This window comes from Anabrus simplex, chromosome 7 (genome assembly GCF_040414725.1).
Source record: "Anabrus simplex isolate iqAnaSimp1 chromosome 7, ASM4041472v1, whole genome shotgun sequence".
Classification (NCBI taxonomy): Eukaryota; Metazoa; Arthropoda; class Insecta; order Orthoptera; family Tettigoniidae; genus Anabrus; species Anabrus simplex.
Genome location: NC_090271.1, coordinates 6,444,185 through 6,460,541, shown reverse-complemented (window position 1 = coordinate 6,460,541; position 16,357 = coordinate 6,444,185). Strand labels below are relative to the sequence as shown.

The following is a 16,357-nucleotide window of genomic DNA, read 5'->3' as shown; positions in this document are numbered from 1 at the left end:
AGGAGAAACTGATTGACAATTGTGTGTTTTTATACTGTGTGTGGCTGTAAGAGAGAAACACAGTCCTGCATTGTCTCTGTCTTTGTCCACCTTTCCTGAAGCACAGCGGCAGGCAGCAGAAAGTTTGAAGTAACTAAAATAACTTCGCCAATGTGATTTCGCTACAAGAATGTCCATTATATTTTGTCTGTATGTTTATAGAGTGGTTGTCTGACTGAGGACTGCTGGTTATGTATCTTTACTGTATATTGCCTGAACGTGGCATTTCTCCCTTTGATTTGAATCACAGTAACTTGACAATGTTCTTTTTCTTTCTAGTCATAGTCGGAGCCAACCGGATGTTGTTACATCAACTTGCGACAATGTTGATTCTTTTGACGATGTCCAACTCAAGAAAATTTCATCGCTTGAACAAGAAATTCTGCAGTTAAAGTCTCTGGTGGATCAAATCTTGTCTCAGCCCAAGTATCGAGGTAAAAATGAGCCTATGGTGTTGTATAAGTCTCTCAGAAACATTGAACCTATAATGTTTCGTGTGAGTATCCACAGGGTTTGTATTATTTTTTGATAATAATTGAAATTAAGTCTGCAAGGAACATTGTTTTTTGAGTGACTACACTTATTATACTTAATTTACAGGATATTACTCCTTATCTCTTTCCTATCCTTAGAAGATTTTTAACCGGGTGAGTTGGCCATGTGGTTAGGGTTGCGCAGCTGTGAGCTTGTATCCGATAGATAGTGGGTTCAAATCCCACTGTCGGCAGCCCTGAAGATGGTTTTCCGTGGTTTCCCATTTTCACACCAGGCAAATGCTGGGGCTATACCTTAATTAAGGCCACGGCCGCTTCCTTCTCACTCCTAGGCCTTACCTATCCTATCATCGCTATAAGACCTATCTGTGTCGTTGTGATGTAAAGCAAATAGGAAAAAAAAAGAAGAAGATTTCAAACTGAGTGTTTCAACTGTTTCTGAGAATTACAGCAGTCTGTTTGCTTCTAACAGTATACTGTACACTTGCTTAATAAATACGTTGAGGTGTGCCAGACCAGTACTTTCAAAAAACTGAGAAAATTGTAATAACCAGAGATGAAATTTTTAATGCATGTCAGGGAATTAGTATATACACTGCTTCTGGGAAAGATGGAGTAAGATTAAAAGTTATTAAAGAACTCAGTACATACCAAACCATTTCTTTCATTGCAACTTAATTGGTTCGTTGGGGATACATCTCATGTTCCAGGCATGGTAGAACAATATTAATCCGAGCTGTCTCTGAGGTGTTTGATAATGTATACCATGAGAATATAGAGAATGGACTCTAAGCACCATTCGTGTTTGTTTCACCAAAAACTTAGAACACTAATTATTTATCTGCTTAATGAAAATTCAACCGGCATACAAATTAACGGAACAACTAGAACAAGTTGTAGCTCAAGGTGCTCCTTTCTCTCCTAGACTATTCAGTTTAGCAGTCAATCATGTTGTGAGTGAATTAAGTGAGGGATATGCGTACAACTTAATCCTGTGTATGGAAAATCTGACTGTGCTTACTTTTGCCGATCATTTGGTGTTTCTCTGCAAGAACAAAGCAGCAGCTGAACATATTACAGATCTAATAACAACTTCTTTAGCCAAGATTGGACTCCAAACGAATACTGTGGAAAGTAAGGCCATATTGATATGTAAAGATAGCCGATCACCTCTGCTCTTACAAATCTGGATGGGAATACAGTCGAGTGCATTTTACTTGATGGAACAAGATGGTACCTTGGGAGTAACATACTAAGGTGAATTTAAATTGAATCCTTCTGCAGGAATCAATCGGCTCAAAGGAATTTGAACCCATTGGTTAGTTCACCCCTTTTCTTGCCAGATTGGAAGCAAAACATACTCAACGAATATATTTGGCTACATTGCATTCCAGTGTGCACCTCTGAAAAACCCGACAAATGAAATTTCTTATTGACATTATTTCATCCTCCTCATGACGCGCAGGTCGCCTAAGGGAATCAAATCGAAAGACCTGCACTCAGCGAGCCGAACATGTCCTCGGACACTCCCGGCACTAAAAGCCATACACCATTTCTTCTTCTTGGTGACATTGATAAAGCAATGAATTTTATTAAAGAAAATTTTGTATTACCTACTGTCATACTAGATGCAATGATAGCTCAATGGGAAGCTTTCATTCAGCATATAAATATTTGCAAGAGGCTGATGCATGTGAGAAGTGTAACGGACTCCTCACTTCACCGGCAACTACAGTTATGAACTTCGCCACGCACATAACCTTTTTCTACTATTAATATAGACTTACCCTCATCATGACATAAACTGTATTTTCTCTCCAATTGGAACTTACATACTTATGTGAATTTGCACACATCATACCTTGCATGAACTCTGCTCTATCCACCTTAACGGTCTACGATAAACTAACTTCCTTTTTGCCGGCTGACTTCATGTGACATCGCCTGATTTGTCGCACATGCTCCACTAACCTCTGGAATCTTCCAGACATATTTCTCATTATTTCCCTCTACTCCACACTATAAATACCTTGCCTTCCTCTGAATATATTGAGATGGACTTTGGCCTGTGTGGAGGGAGCAACATCCAACGTCAACTCCATCCTTAGGGACATGTGCCCAGAAGTCTCCATTTTCGGGCAGTTGGTACAATTTGGTTCATGATGAGGTATAACAAACTGATTTCTTTACTGTAAATACCTTTAGTTGCATTGGAGATACTTTCCTTGCAAACTCTGACTGGGAGCATCTTGTCTTTTTTGTATTTAAACTCTTCATTGACGAACCTAGTAACGACTTTCTTTCTAAATGTGCGTGTGGTGTATTGGCAACTGTGCACACATTTCTATCCGTTCAGTGCTTCGCCATTTGAGTTTCTGATTGTTGTGAAACTGGTTCCCCTGTAGAACTACGTTACTTTGTATCAAGTGGTTGTGACTTGCATATAGCATTTAGATTTTGCTCAGAAGATTTTCTGCTGGCATACTCGAATTTGGTAACTGTGAACATCCTCTTTTTCTCGTTCTGGGTTTCTCTTTTTACAGCCATATTTATCCTTTCCTTGCTCGTCCCTTTCCATTCCTGCGCTATTCTCTCTCGTTTGCTTTCTTTCTCTTGGATATCTTATTTTACTATAATGAATCTGTGTTTTGTATATGTGGTTGGGAAAATTTCATATTTGTATAGTTCTCCTTTCATGTAAATTGTTAGAGTTTTGATTTATTATTCTAATATATGTTTTCAAATTTTATCTTGGTTTCTCATCTATTTTCACCCGTCATGTCCCTTATTTCTCCTCACATTCTCTTTTAATTTTCTAATTTTATGTAGCATGGTTTCCACTGCGCTATCTGTTGTTACTCTGGAATGCTTATTGGAGATTTTTTTTACTACGGCCTCCATTCTCAATTTGGCATTTAACTCGCTGCGTAATATTACTACCTACAGATTGAAATTACTCGGTGGCACCGATACTTTGTGATTCCCTCGGCAGTATTATTATATTTATATATATATGCATATAACCCCTTAATGGGTTACACATGGTAGCAGAGTACAAAGTCGCAATTAATATATGACTTGTGCAGTTCACTACCACTCTAAATCTTCTCCCTGTTACTGCCGTAGTTCTCTTATTTCTTTCTTGTGAGGTTTAGTGTTTCTCCTCGCTAGACTTTGCTTTTTTCTTTCTCATCTCTTTCAACATGGCTTATTTTTCTGACAATTTTTCTCCTTACACTTTGGACACTTCTGACATTTCATTTGATCCTCATTTCAACTTTTCTGATCCAAATCCTTTTACTAATATGTCTTATAATCCTTTTGTTACTTGTAATTCTGATCTTACTTCCACATCTAGTACTCTTACTACTACTGTCTCTTCTAGTTCATCCTCTGAATCTTTACCACCCCCGCCTCAACCTAACACCCCTCTCTATCCTGATCTTTCTCTTTTTACTGCTGAATCTAAACTTCCACTTAATCAGGCACCTCCGCCTTCTGCCAATAAAACTCAATCAGCACAGCATTACTCTCCCAATTTGCGAACTCCACCACAATCCCCTTCTCAGCAATATTTTTATGAATCTCCATATCATCACACCCCTTCTTCACATCAACCACTTAATTTCCATATTTTGACTAAATGTCTTGACCAGGTACCCCTCATTCAGTCTACTGATCCTGATACTTTGACACAATGGCTTTTTTTAGTTCGCAAATTTCTACAAACTGACTTGGCTCCATTTTCCCAATTGCTTTCGTTGCTTTACCCAAAAACCTCTGGTCATCTTAGTAATTTTTGGCTCCAATATATGAAGTCTTCTCATGATTGGGCTCATGTTTTGCTCAGTTTTACACACTTATTTTTTGCCTTATGAAATTCGACAACAACTGAGTAACAAATATATCAGACGTCATCAACGTCCAGATGAATCGGCTTATGATTATCTTGACTCTATTATCGGCTATTCTGATGTGTTAGCTATTGCTCAACATCCCCAGGAAATTTTCTCTCTTATTCGATTTTATGCCTCTCTAGCTGTCCGTCAAATCATCAATCCCTTTACGCCACCCACTACTATTCCTCAGCTTTACAACATTGCTCAACTAGATATTCTAAATACCCATAGTAATTTTTCTTATTATTCTTCCATTCCACCTCCCCAGTTTAACACTTCAACAACTTGCACGCCTCCTACCACTCGTCCACCTTCTCAGAGTGATGTCTCTCGTCTTCGCTGTTATCGGTGTCAGGCTATGGGGCACTTAGCACAAAATTGTACCAATTCTACTTTGGGGAAACTTCAATTCCCGTCGTCAGTAGGCAGCTCACGACCTCTTGGGCAAAATCTGCCTTATGTTTTGTCAACATTCTCTTCGGCTACTAAATCACAGTCATATACTCTTGTACAGTTACATAACACTCCCTCCTTAGCCTTATTAGATTCAGGTTCTGCAATTTCCCTAATCAGTTTCTCCTTTTTTCAGCAACTTTTACAAACGCATCCGCATCTTCAATTGCGCCCTTCCACCCTCAGATGTCTTTCCATATCTCAACACACTCTTGAAATCGTGGGTCAACTAAAACTTAATGTTAAAATTTCCAAATTTTCTTGGCCATTTGAATTTCAAGTGGTTAATAATTGCTCACTTCCTGTTATACTGGGGTATGATTTTTTTTGCTCATACTGGCCTTATTTATAATACTGCTATGGCCTCTATCTCCTTTTTTTTCAATCCACACGTTCAAATTCCTTTGGTAGACCCCCTCGATTTCCCTATGAACCACGTCTTCAGTCATCAGCATATTTATGCCACTGCTCCCCAACTAGATGCAATTGAGGCCTTGAAATCTGAATATGCCGATGTTATCACAGACACTCTAGGCTCTGTCGTTAATTATCAGGCTCATATTGATTTACTTGATGAAATGCCTGTTCGTTCGCCTCCTTACCATCTTAGCCCTCCTCGGATGGCCAAAATGGATGACATTATTCACAAAATGCTTCAGGATGGTACCATTGTCCCGTCTTCTTCCAATTACGCATCTCCGGCATTTTTAGTCGACAAGCCTGATGGTTCTTCGTGCCTGGTCATTGATTATAGGAAATTGAACTCCAAAATACTCTATGATTCTTACCCCATTCCTAAAATGCAAAACGCCTTTCACTTTTTTTCTAAAGCTAAATATTTTTCTCTCTTGGATCTTAATTCTTCTTACTACCAAATCCCCTTGGACTCTCGTAGTAGCAGGCTTACTGCATTTATCACCCCAAATGGCCTTTTTCAGTTCACAAAAGTTCCTTTTGGATTGAACTTGGGCTCGCAAATTATGCAGAGATTAGTTGATTCTCTATTTTCAGGTTTTAAGTATAAATGTCTCTATCCTTATATCGATAATCTTTTAATATTTAGCCCAGATTTTGAGTCCCACATGTCTCATCTACACCAAGTTCTTTCCAGATTACGTTCTATTGGTCCGACAGTTAACCCCTCTAAAATTTCCCTAGCTCAAACTTCTATAAAGTTCTTAGGTCACATTGTGTCATCTCAGGGAGTAGCTGTCGAACCCGAACGTACTTCTGCTATTTCTAACATTCCACCTCCCAAAAATCTCAAGCGAACGCGCACCTTTTTAGGCATGGTTTCTTTCTACCACCGATTCATTCCTAACTTTTCTCACATTGCTGAGCCTCTCAATTATCTGAAACGTAAAAATGTTCCTTTCACTGGACTCAGTCTCAACAGGACGCCTTTCTTCAGCTTAAATCTCTTTTGATGCATGCTCCCATTCTTCAATTTCCTGATTTCTCCCTACCTTTTGAAATACATACTGATGCTTCTAATCTTGCTGTTGCTGGTGTTCTAACTCAGGTTGTTAATGATGTTCCTCTACCTATCGCCTATTTCAGTCGACTTCTTTCTCCTACTGAGAGGAAATATTCTATCTTTGAGCGTGAAGCCCTGGCCTTATTAAATACCATTGAACACTTTGCTGAATATTTGGAGCATAAAGAATTCCTTGTAAAGACAGATAATCAGGCTCTCTCATGGTTGTTACACAATGCACCTAAGATTGGTAGAACTGGCCGATGGCTCATGCGATTGTCCAGATTCAAGTTTTCCCTTAAGTTTATTTCTAGCACTGAGAATTCTGTAGCTGACGCTCTTAGTCGCTTATTTGACACTTCCGCTCCTCAGTCAAGTACAACTGACGATTTACCCCCGGATGTCTCTATGATACCTTCATCTTCCTCTATTAATGCTGTTTTTTCGTTAACAGACTTTCCTCTTTCATTTCAATCTTGTCAGTCGCATCAGTTCATCGATCAGTTCTGCATCCAACTCAAACAATCCATCTCTGACCCCTCTTATCAGGGTCCCTTTACCATTTTTAAAGATCTCTTGGTCTACAAACCCACTAAGAAAGCTTCTCCTAAAGTGGTGCTTCCACAGGCTCTTCAACCCATGATCTTGCAATATTATCATTCCTCCCCTGTGGGCGGGCGTCTAGGCATCACTAAAACGTACAACCGTATAGCCTCTCTTTTCTTTTGGCCTCAAATGCGTAAGTCTATTCACAACTTTGTTCAAACTTGTGAATTGTGTCAAAAATCTAAATGCTATATGCAAGTCACAACCACTTGACACAAAGTAACGTAGTTCTACAGGGGAATAATCACAATATACTTCAAGTGAACCAGTTTCACAACAATCAGAAACTCAAATGGCGAAGCACTGAACGGATAGAAATGTGTGCACAGTTGCCAATACACCACACGCACGTTTAGAAAGAAAGTCGTTACTAGGTTCATCAATGAAGAGTTTAAATACAAAAAAGACAAGATGCTCCCAGTCAGAGTTTGGAAGGAAAGTATCTCCAATGCAACTAAAGGTATTTACAGTAAAGAAATCAGTTTGTCATACCTCATCATGAACCAAATTGTACCAACTGCCCGAAAATGGAGACTTCTGGGCACATGTCCCTAAGGATGGAGTTGATGTTGGATGTTGCTCCCTCCACACAGGCCAAAGTCCATCTCAATATATTCAGAGGAAGGCAAGGTATTTATAGTGTGGAGTAGAGGGAAATAATGAGAAATATGTCTGGAAGATTCCAGAGGTTAGTGGAGCATGCGCGACAAACCAGGCGATGTCACATGAAGTCAGCCGGCAAAAAGGAAGTTAGTTTATCGTAGACCGTTAAGGTGGATAGAGCAGAGTTCATGCAAGGTATGATGTGTACAAATTCACATAAGTATGTAAGTTCCAGTTGGAGAGAAAATACAGTTTATGTCATGATGAGGGTAAGTCTATATTAATAGTAGAAAAAGGTTATGTGCGTGGCGAAGTTCATAACTGTAGTTGCCGGTGAAGTGAGGAGTCCGTTACAGAAGCCCACACATCGAAGCTTCTAGAAAGCTCCGTACTGAAATCGCCCATTGCCTTGAACGCTTGCCTATGGGAATCAACATTTTTATCAAGGATGAACATCTCGAAAACCCTCTTCCCTAGCACATCCAAAAAGTACTCCGTGAAGGTCCCTGTAGAAGTTGATGCACATTACCATCCAAGGGTAAGGGAGTAATATTCTTTTCCCACTGGAAGAAAGGAAATGCTTGGATCAGTAATAAGAGAGGTATCTCATGTGGACAATGGACAGAAGCAATTAAAATGGACTGTAATATTGTCCCAGTTTGAATCTCTCCCCGGAAGGAGTGTTACAGAAGATGCAACAAGTTCATGTATTAGGGTTGTGTCGTAAGAGAGAGCTGATGAGAATCAGTCGGCACAATGCAGATTGCTCACTGCTTGCTGGAAGCCTTTGTGAAGAAGTAGGATGTCTTTCCACAAGATGAGCTAATATTATTGTAATTGATTGGGCAAAAGGTACAAGTATGGTGATTGATCCCACAATAAGATAAACTTGCTGCGCTGGAAAACAGGAGATAAAGAATCTGCCTTGTCAATACCAATCAAAAACAAATTAATATATGTTAATTACTTGTACATGTTTTGAGAACATATCATTGTCTTCTTTAGCAAAAGTATTTCACAATTTCAATGACGGGATTAAAATAAACAGATGTTCAATTATAATCATAACATTACTTAAATAATTGAAATTACATAATATGTGTACTTTTTCGTTGTGAGAGACCTTAAACTAATAAAATGGTCCACTCAGACAACACTGAACACTTGTTCTTCTGAGACTGTGAACGCAAATCAGCTGTGGTAATCAATGTGATAAGGTTGTGACTTCTTAACTCTTATTGGAAGATTTTTTGTTCTGAGCTTTGATGGGGATGAAGGTCTTAGACTCATTACTATTTAATTTTCTTTTTTTAACATTACGAGTTTGCCAATTTAAACAGTGAATTTTCTTCTGCTGAAATTTCATTCAAATTTAAATCACTGTTTCCTTTTTTGTGACAAGTACATAAGCAGTTTCTCCAAGATATTCATGTAATTTCCTTTCTGAACTGGGTTTAGTAATTTCATGTCCTTTTCTGTGTTAGTAAAACTGTGATTGTTGTTATGCATGTGTTCGCACATAGCTGAATATCTTCTGTGCTTCACTGCATTTGTATGTTCTTTATAAGAGCACCTTTGTCGCTGGCCTAAGGCTCCCTTGGAGCTGTGTATGAGATTTAACATCTACTGCACTAATTTATAGATCATTCACAAGTGTTTATCAAGGTTATCTTTCAAGATTGAATGTTACAACATAATAACCTGCCAGTTTAATTTTTGCATTGTGTGGACATGAGTGTCATCAAGTTTTGGTTTTTTTCACACACTTATTTAATGTGTTTTTTCTCTTTTAAATGTCTTTGTATATTTCAGTGTTTTAATTATGCCAATTTTTAAATCTGTATGACTGAAGTTGGCCCCAGTTGGCCGAAACTGTTGTGATGATAATATAACTATGTATTACCTTATCAAGTATAACAACTGCTGTAAAGGTTTGTCCATTGTTGGATCCTTGTTTCCAACTCAGTACCATGAGATGACCTGGCTGAAGAGAGCCAAGTGTTAGTGAGAAGGTCAAGTACGAAGAAGCCAACAGTGAAGTTGGAAGTGTGATTGTAATTTAATTTTGATCTGTCTTTTTAGCACTACAGTAATAGTTCCAAGTTAGGTTAACGTCCACTTCTTTACATCTTCAGTAGTGTTCCTTAACTTTTCCTTTATTTGAGTCTTGCTTTAACTGCTAACAGAAAAATACTAGGTGCCTTGAAAAGCAAGGTGCTAAAAATATTCAAGAATTTATTTTATTTTTATTAAATCCTATTTAAATATTATACTTGGCATTGTGCACCTTTTACTCAAATGCAAGCAACAGGCCTATTCAATTTTGTCAACAAATTTTGTAAAGTGTTTTATCATACTTTAAATATTACTCTAGGAGAACATATCATCGGTTGTAGGCTAGCACCTTTCAGGCAAGTTGTTTGTTGTGAAAATCAAATCTGAAGCTGTGTAAGTAGCTCAAACAGTAGCGGCTTTTCAGGTGCATCAGGTACAGCCCGGCTGCACTAACATTTCTCAAAACAATTGTCTATCATTTTCTGTATCCCTACATTTTCTGTTTAAAACATATTCGTTGAAAAAACCGAAGAGTGCGCTCTATATGTTGTGATTACTCAACATGCGCAGCGCTCATAGTTAAGCAACCACCGCTGTTTGCTTCACTTACGAGTGCTGCGGACTGAGTGCAGCCCTCTCAATGCTCAAAGCAGCGCGGGCTGACTTGTGATGTGTAACACAACGGTTGCCATGACAACGCTCAAGACTGTCATGAGTACGCATACGGTTGTATTTGGCGTGGTGCAGCCCAGCGAGTCTCTGGGATATTCGGCTGCTTGGCCCAAGCTGGGACGATATTATCCGAATCCAACCAAACGTGTAACCCGCCCTCTCTGCTTAGGTTGAACACACATGCGGGCTCCTACAGCATTGCTGCCAATATTGGTATCTCAATCTCACGCTAAAACAAAATCAAACAAAGACACATTTACTAGTATATTTTGTCGCGAGAGTTATGGCTACTGTTACACCAGCTGTAACAAGAAGCTTGTTATAAATTTGAACGTGTGGTGCACGGAGTATTCTTTCATAGTGAAAATAAATGTCCGTTGTTATAATGTGAATCGTGGCCGTGTGGCGGATTAATTGTGATTGAACTGTAAATAACATAAGCGCATTTGAAAAGCATTTAATAGCACAGATCACACGGTGAGCTCTTGGCGTTTTCATAGTTACTATGTGAAGCGTAGAATAATTATTGTCGTATGGATGTTTGGAGAGGAAGTGCGTTTGAAATTCATTAGGGATATAAACATGTAGTATTATAGTATTTAAATCTTTTCTTATAGTGTGAAAGAATATTGTTCCCTCCAAAGCGTGCTTTAACATGGAACCCTCCGTGGATTTAGTTCTATTTTAAGAGAAACTCCGTTTTCGAAATGGAAGGAGGAGGTTGACATATCAGAAAATAACAGGATCCCACGACATTTGACACACACAGGTTAAAAAATGAACTTCAGTTTATCTATTCTGATTCCACCTACAAAAATACAGGTTTGGAGGAAATAATTCTGTCGCTCAATAAAAATGAACTCATGGACGTTTTCAAAGAAGCGTATAAATTGTTTTAATTAATACTTACCATACCGTCTACCAGCTCCTCAGTAGAAAGAAGCTTTTCGTGCCTTAAGCGGATAAAAACCTACTTAAGGAATTCAACATCGCAGGAGAGGTTGAATGCGCTGGCAACCATATCCCTGGAGAAGTCTCTGCTCAGCGATTTGATGGATACAATGCCCTTTTACGATGACATCATTGATAAGTTCGTTGCTTCAAAGGACCGAAGGATAGATTTATCGTACAAGCAGTAGACGTTACCGAATGTAATATTTGTTTTTTAGTTAATGTTATAGTTACATTGTGCTTTTTAAAGTAGGCCTAATTGCATGAAAATTACACAGCGGATATTTGTAGACCATTATCATACCAAAAGATCTCCCCGATCCCTTATTTCCTCCTAGCGAGATTATCCAACTTACCTATTCAAAATGTAGGCTACACATTTACTGCAGATGCGAGTGCTGGGCTGCACCAAATATACAACCCACGAGCCGCCACTGAGCTCAAAATGTACTATACAGTGGAACCTCGATTATCCGTTTTTGGAGGGACCACCGAAAATAAAACGTACAACATGGTAAAACGGAAATCCTGGAATGAATGAACCATGAACAATTTGGCTAAACATCACAAAAAAGAAATATGTATACTTAAAATCTTACAAACACCCCTAAACCAAACCAAACTACAGCCCCAATAATGGGCTTTCCGCCTACCAAGCGACCGCTGCTCGGTCCGAAGGCCTGCAGATTATGAGGTGACGCATGGTCAATGTGGCGAATACTCTCAGCCGTTATTCCGGGCTCTCTAGACCGGGGTCGCCATCTCATCATTAGACAGCGCCTCAGTTAAAGGTACCGGAACTCGTAGAATGAGTGAATGTGGAACCATCCCTCACTATCCAGGTAAAAATGCCTGACCTAGCCGGGAGGCAAACCTGTGTCCTCCGGGTGAGCAGCAGGCAAGTTCGACCGCGGGGCCGGCTTTAAAAATTAATTACCGGTACGCGACTTAAAAGTCTCGAAACTTTACATTCAGTTTTACCGGGGAAATTTCGTCAGTTTCCTCTGAAAACTTCTTTCAGTTCAGCAACTTTGATCGGTCGAACTGTTCGAAAAACCTAATAACATCAAGCCAAACAATCGACCAAAAGTATTTTTTAATTCTCTAATCTAATAAAATAAAGCACATTGGATACAAAAGCGCCCAACATGATTGCAAAATCCCCTTTTCTTTAATCTTCCATTGTTACTTTGGTCACCGGTATACTGTTCGTAGTCAGTTTGTGGAAATCTTGTACCGCGCAAATTAGGCCTACGGCGTACATCGACTTTTAAAGGTTATGTTTCTAATGTAAATATCGATTCCCAAGTTTTCGAATGCATTATATTCAATTATGTCCGTCACTAATCACGATTAAATTGGAAAGAGAAAAAATATCATCAAAACTTCCGAATTTACGGTTATTCGCGACCTTGAGCTCAGCTGGAAAGCGCGCTCGCTGTCCTCGTCGGTACGAGTGCGAAATGATGCAAAGTAACGTGTAACGTGCGCAAATAAAACGACTGCGGTTTTAACGTTTTAAAACGACTGCGGTTTTAACGTTTTAACACAATAATGTGAAATTCCTAGTCTTACATTAGGACCAAAACAGTAACAGGCAATCCCAAAACCTTCCTTGTCTTTAAGTATGTAAGGTGCAACATCTGTTCTGGTCTCGATAACGTAATAGTACCGTATACGATAATATTAAAATTCTAAATTTGTGTTACTTAAGAAGGATCAGTTTAGATTCCTGCCTGAAAGCTCAGTGACTATACAGTCCCTTGAGGGAAGTGCCGAAAACCTGTTCGGCAATACGCTCGGAAAAAGCAAGAAAGAAGTAAACATCTAACCCTGGACATAATGTAGACGCTTTGCAAGTACGAACATTTGACGAAACTCGTTCCGTCTTCAAGTAGAGCTGTCGAAATGCGCTGTGTCCTTCCAATTGTTGTGGACACTCTCTGCTCGATTCTCTCAACAATACCACCCGAATGCGATGCTAAGATGGTCCCTTATGCAAATTCACCGCCAATCGCTTTTCAGCTTCCTCAAATTACCGCAATGACTGGACGTTAACACCAAGATCCGCAAGTATGCTGTAGCCGTCCTTTCGTGCGACACAGTTTCTTGAAAAACGCGTAATCGAGGATTTAGCGTTGATGGGACTGAAATTTCTGAACGGTTGATACGGGAATAGTTTCTTTGAGGAACGGATAATGCAGGATTTTTACAACGTGACTTCATTAGGATGCTTGCGGTACCACGTAATTTGAACAGATAATACGGGAAAACGTAGTTTCCGGGAACGTATAATCGAGGTTCTACTGTATACCCCCATAGCTCATGGGACCATGTGACAACAAAATTTACCCTGAACAGGTCATGAACACATGGGACCACACACCACAGAGCTCGATAGTCAAGGGACCTTTTCTGTCTAGTGACAAATGTCCCCTCATCTTGATTGTAAAATGTAATCTGAACACATGAGCTAACAAATGCCCTTACAACAGTGAGAGGTCAACCACACCTCCTCCGTTCCGAGATATGAACGCCAGCCTCTCAGGGCCGCAGACCGTCTGCGGCTACAAAAATTAACTAACTTAAATCTAACTTGCAGGCTTAAATGAACGGAAGAGACTGGGATGCATTATCTTAGCAAATGATAATCATAAACATTTTAAAAAGATTTAATCACTCCTGTTAAAGCACATAATCAAAATTTTATAACCCTGATAAGCTATATATATATAAAATAAGAGTTTTGTCTGTACATTGCTCAGAATTTGAGAAGAATGGTATTTCTGTATCAGTCATGTCCCCAGTAACAAGGAAATGTACTTTTTACTTTTCCGTAATGTCTGTCTGTCTGTCTGTCTGTCTGTCTGTCTGTCTGTCTGTCTGTCTGTCTGTCTGTCTGTCTGTCTGTCTGTCTGTCTGTCTGTCTGTCTGTCTGTCTGTATGTATGTATGCATGCATGTATGTATGTATGAATGTATGTATGTACACGCATCACGAGAAAACGGCTGAAGAGAATTTAATGAAAATCGTTATGTAAAGTCGGCGAGGAGCCACTACAATCTACGCTATAAATCATATTATTATCCTCGCTGAGTTAAATGGTAGTTTAGGGGAAGGCCTATAATTTTATTCTCAAATATTTATATTATTAGTGGTCCTATCGATAAATACTACATAACTAAAGTTGTATAGAATTTAATTTCCGATCATTTATGTTTTATACATTTTCACCGTATCGGCTATGACGAGAGATATTCACGAATTTGCATTTTTGTTGCCAAGTCCACATAAACACCAGCCACGATAAAGTGGGTTAATAGAATTTAGTGAAAATCAGTATATAGAGTCGGGAAGCTATAAACAATTTTGTTCACCCTGAATGAAATAGTAGTTTAGGGGAAGGGACCTAAAATTTAATTTTTAAATACCTATGTTATTAGTCCTATCGAAAATTACTACATAAAAGTTATAGAGAATACAATTTCCAATTATTTATGTCTTATTCAGTCTTACCATACCGACTATGATTTGAGTGGGGTTTTATAGTTGGAAGAAAACTAAATGTGAAGGTCTACAATATTGAAAGCGCGTAATATTGATCAACAATATTACATTGACGATTGTTTGTTGTGATATTCTCTGTCTCTTATGCTGCCACTCAATTCCGATAGTTGGGATTACTGCTGCGTACCGAGTATAACAGCCTGACTGAATATTGGCGAAAAATAGCTGGGGAGTTAGAAAACTTTCTTCTTTAGCGTGCCATTCCTCTGGTTCATACATTGTCTGATACTGCTGGTACGTAACACACTGGTTCATTCCAGCTATTCAATCCTACTCTGACACGCTGTTTTGAATGAGCAGTGTGCATACATAAGGCAGATGCTCACTTAGTAGTAGTAGTAGTAGTAGTAGTAGTAGTAGTAGTAGTAGTAGTAGTAGTAGTAGTAGTAGTAGTAGTAGTAGTAGTAGTAGTAGTAGTAGTAGTAGTAGTGGTGTAACTTTCCTAACTGTCTGACTAACTTTTGAAACATATATAAAACTGCATTTAAAATGGAAATTATGAAAATTAATATCTATTCAATAAAATACACACTCGTCGGACCTTGTACTCACACTTACTTGTTACCTGCTTACTTACACATACGATATTTGAAGGGCGCCAGCTGCCACTCAGTGCAGCAATAATTGAATGAGACTCTTGACTATCTCTAGGGTGTAGGGTAATAAGCTTACTTTTGACAACATACCATATAAGTTCTGGGAAAAGGAGATTGGCGTTCGGTTTCCCCATTAATTTTGAGGTTAAGATATTTTACTGTCAATGAAATGAAACTATGAATTCGTTTGATAGAACAATATATAGGTATTCTTTAAATAATACATAAAAAATAGTGAGTCTTGTTGCGATAAAACAGATGAGAATATGAAATTATGACATTGTAACTGAAAGAAACTAGGCATGAATTTGAATTCTTCTTGACCGGACATTTAACAATTTATATGAAATATTTCCCTCACTGATTCACTTGACTGTACCTTCAACACTTTTAGTGTAATTACGACGTACTCCTTTGATCTGGTGTTTACTGTAGATGTGTCACGCCTAACTTGGTGATACATCCTTGTGACTGCTTCTTCTCCATATCATCTGACTTCTTTGTAAGTCAATATGGTATTACCTCTTGGCAGGTCCAGGGTTGCCCTCTCTGACTTCATGGTAAGCCCTTGCGTCCGTGTCTTCAACTGAGTGAGCGACCAATCTTTTGGTCTCACTCTCTCAATGACCAATAATTAATGGCTCACTAAGTCTTCACTATCTCTCATTCACACTCGTTGACTGACCAACTAAGGCCTCTTGATCTAGTAGACTTCTTCACTGTACTGCATCCGTATAACTAATGACTGACGCTACAATATGCACCCACCTTTTATAGACGTTGGTTGACACAGCTACGTAATCTCCAGAAATAACAATGACATACTCCCACTTACGCGACAGATATTACATACAGTGGTGAAATAGCCTGGGGCGGCCGACTTTCTGAGCGCATAGCTAAATAAATACGATGATGTAGCCATGACTTGGCAATGACTTGGCAGAA

General features: G+C 38.9%; 1 protein-coding gene across 2 annotated transcripts in view; it reads left to right on the top strand.

Moving 5' to 3' along the window:
- LOC136877202 (mitochondrial fission regulator 2) overlaps positions 1-16,357 on the top strand; it is a 168,333-nt gene that overhangs the window by 65,166 nt on the left and 86,810 nt on the right. The window contains exon 3 of one of the 2 annotated variants that reach the window (XM_067151019.2): positions 319-473. In XM_067151019.2, the coding sequence (XP_067007120.2) occupies positions 319-473 (155 nt within the window). Of the gene's footprint in view, positions 1-318; positions 536-16,357 lie in introns of both variants that reach the window. The other variant, XM_067151018.2, reaches the window with a different exon arrangement.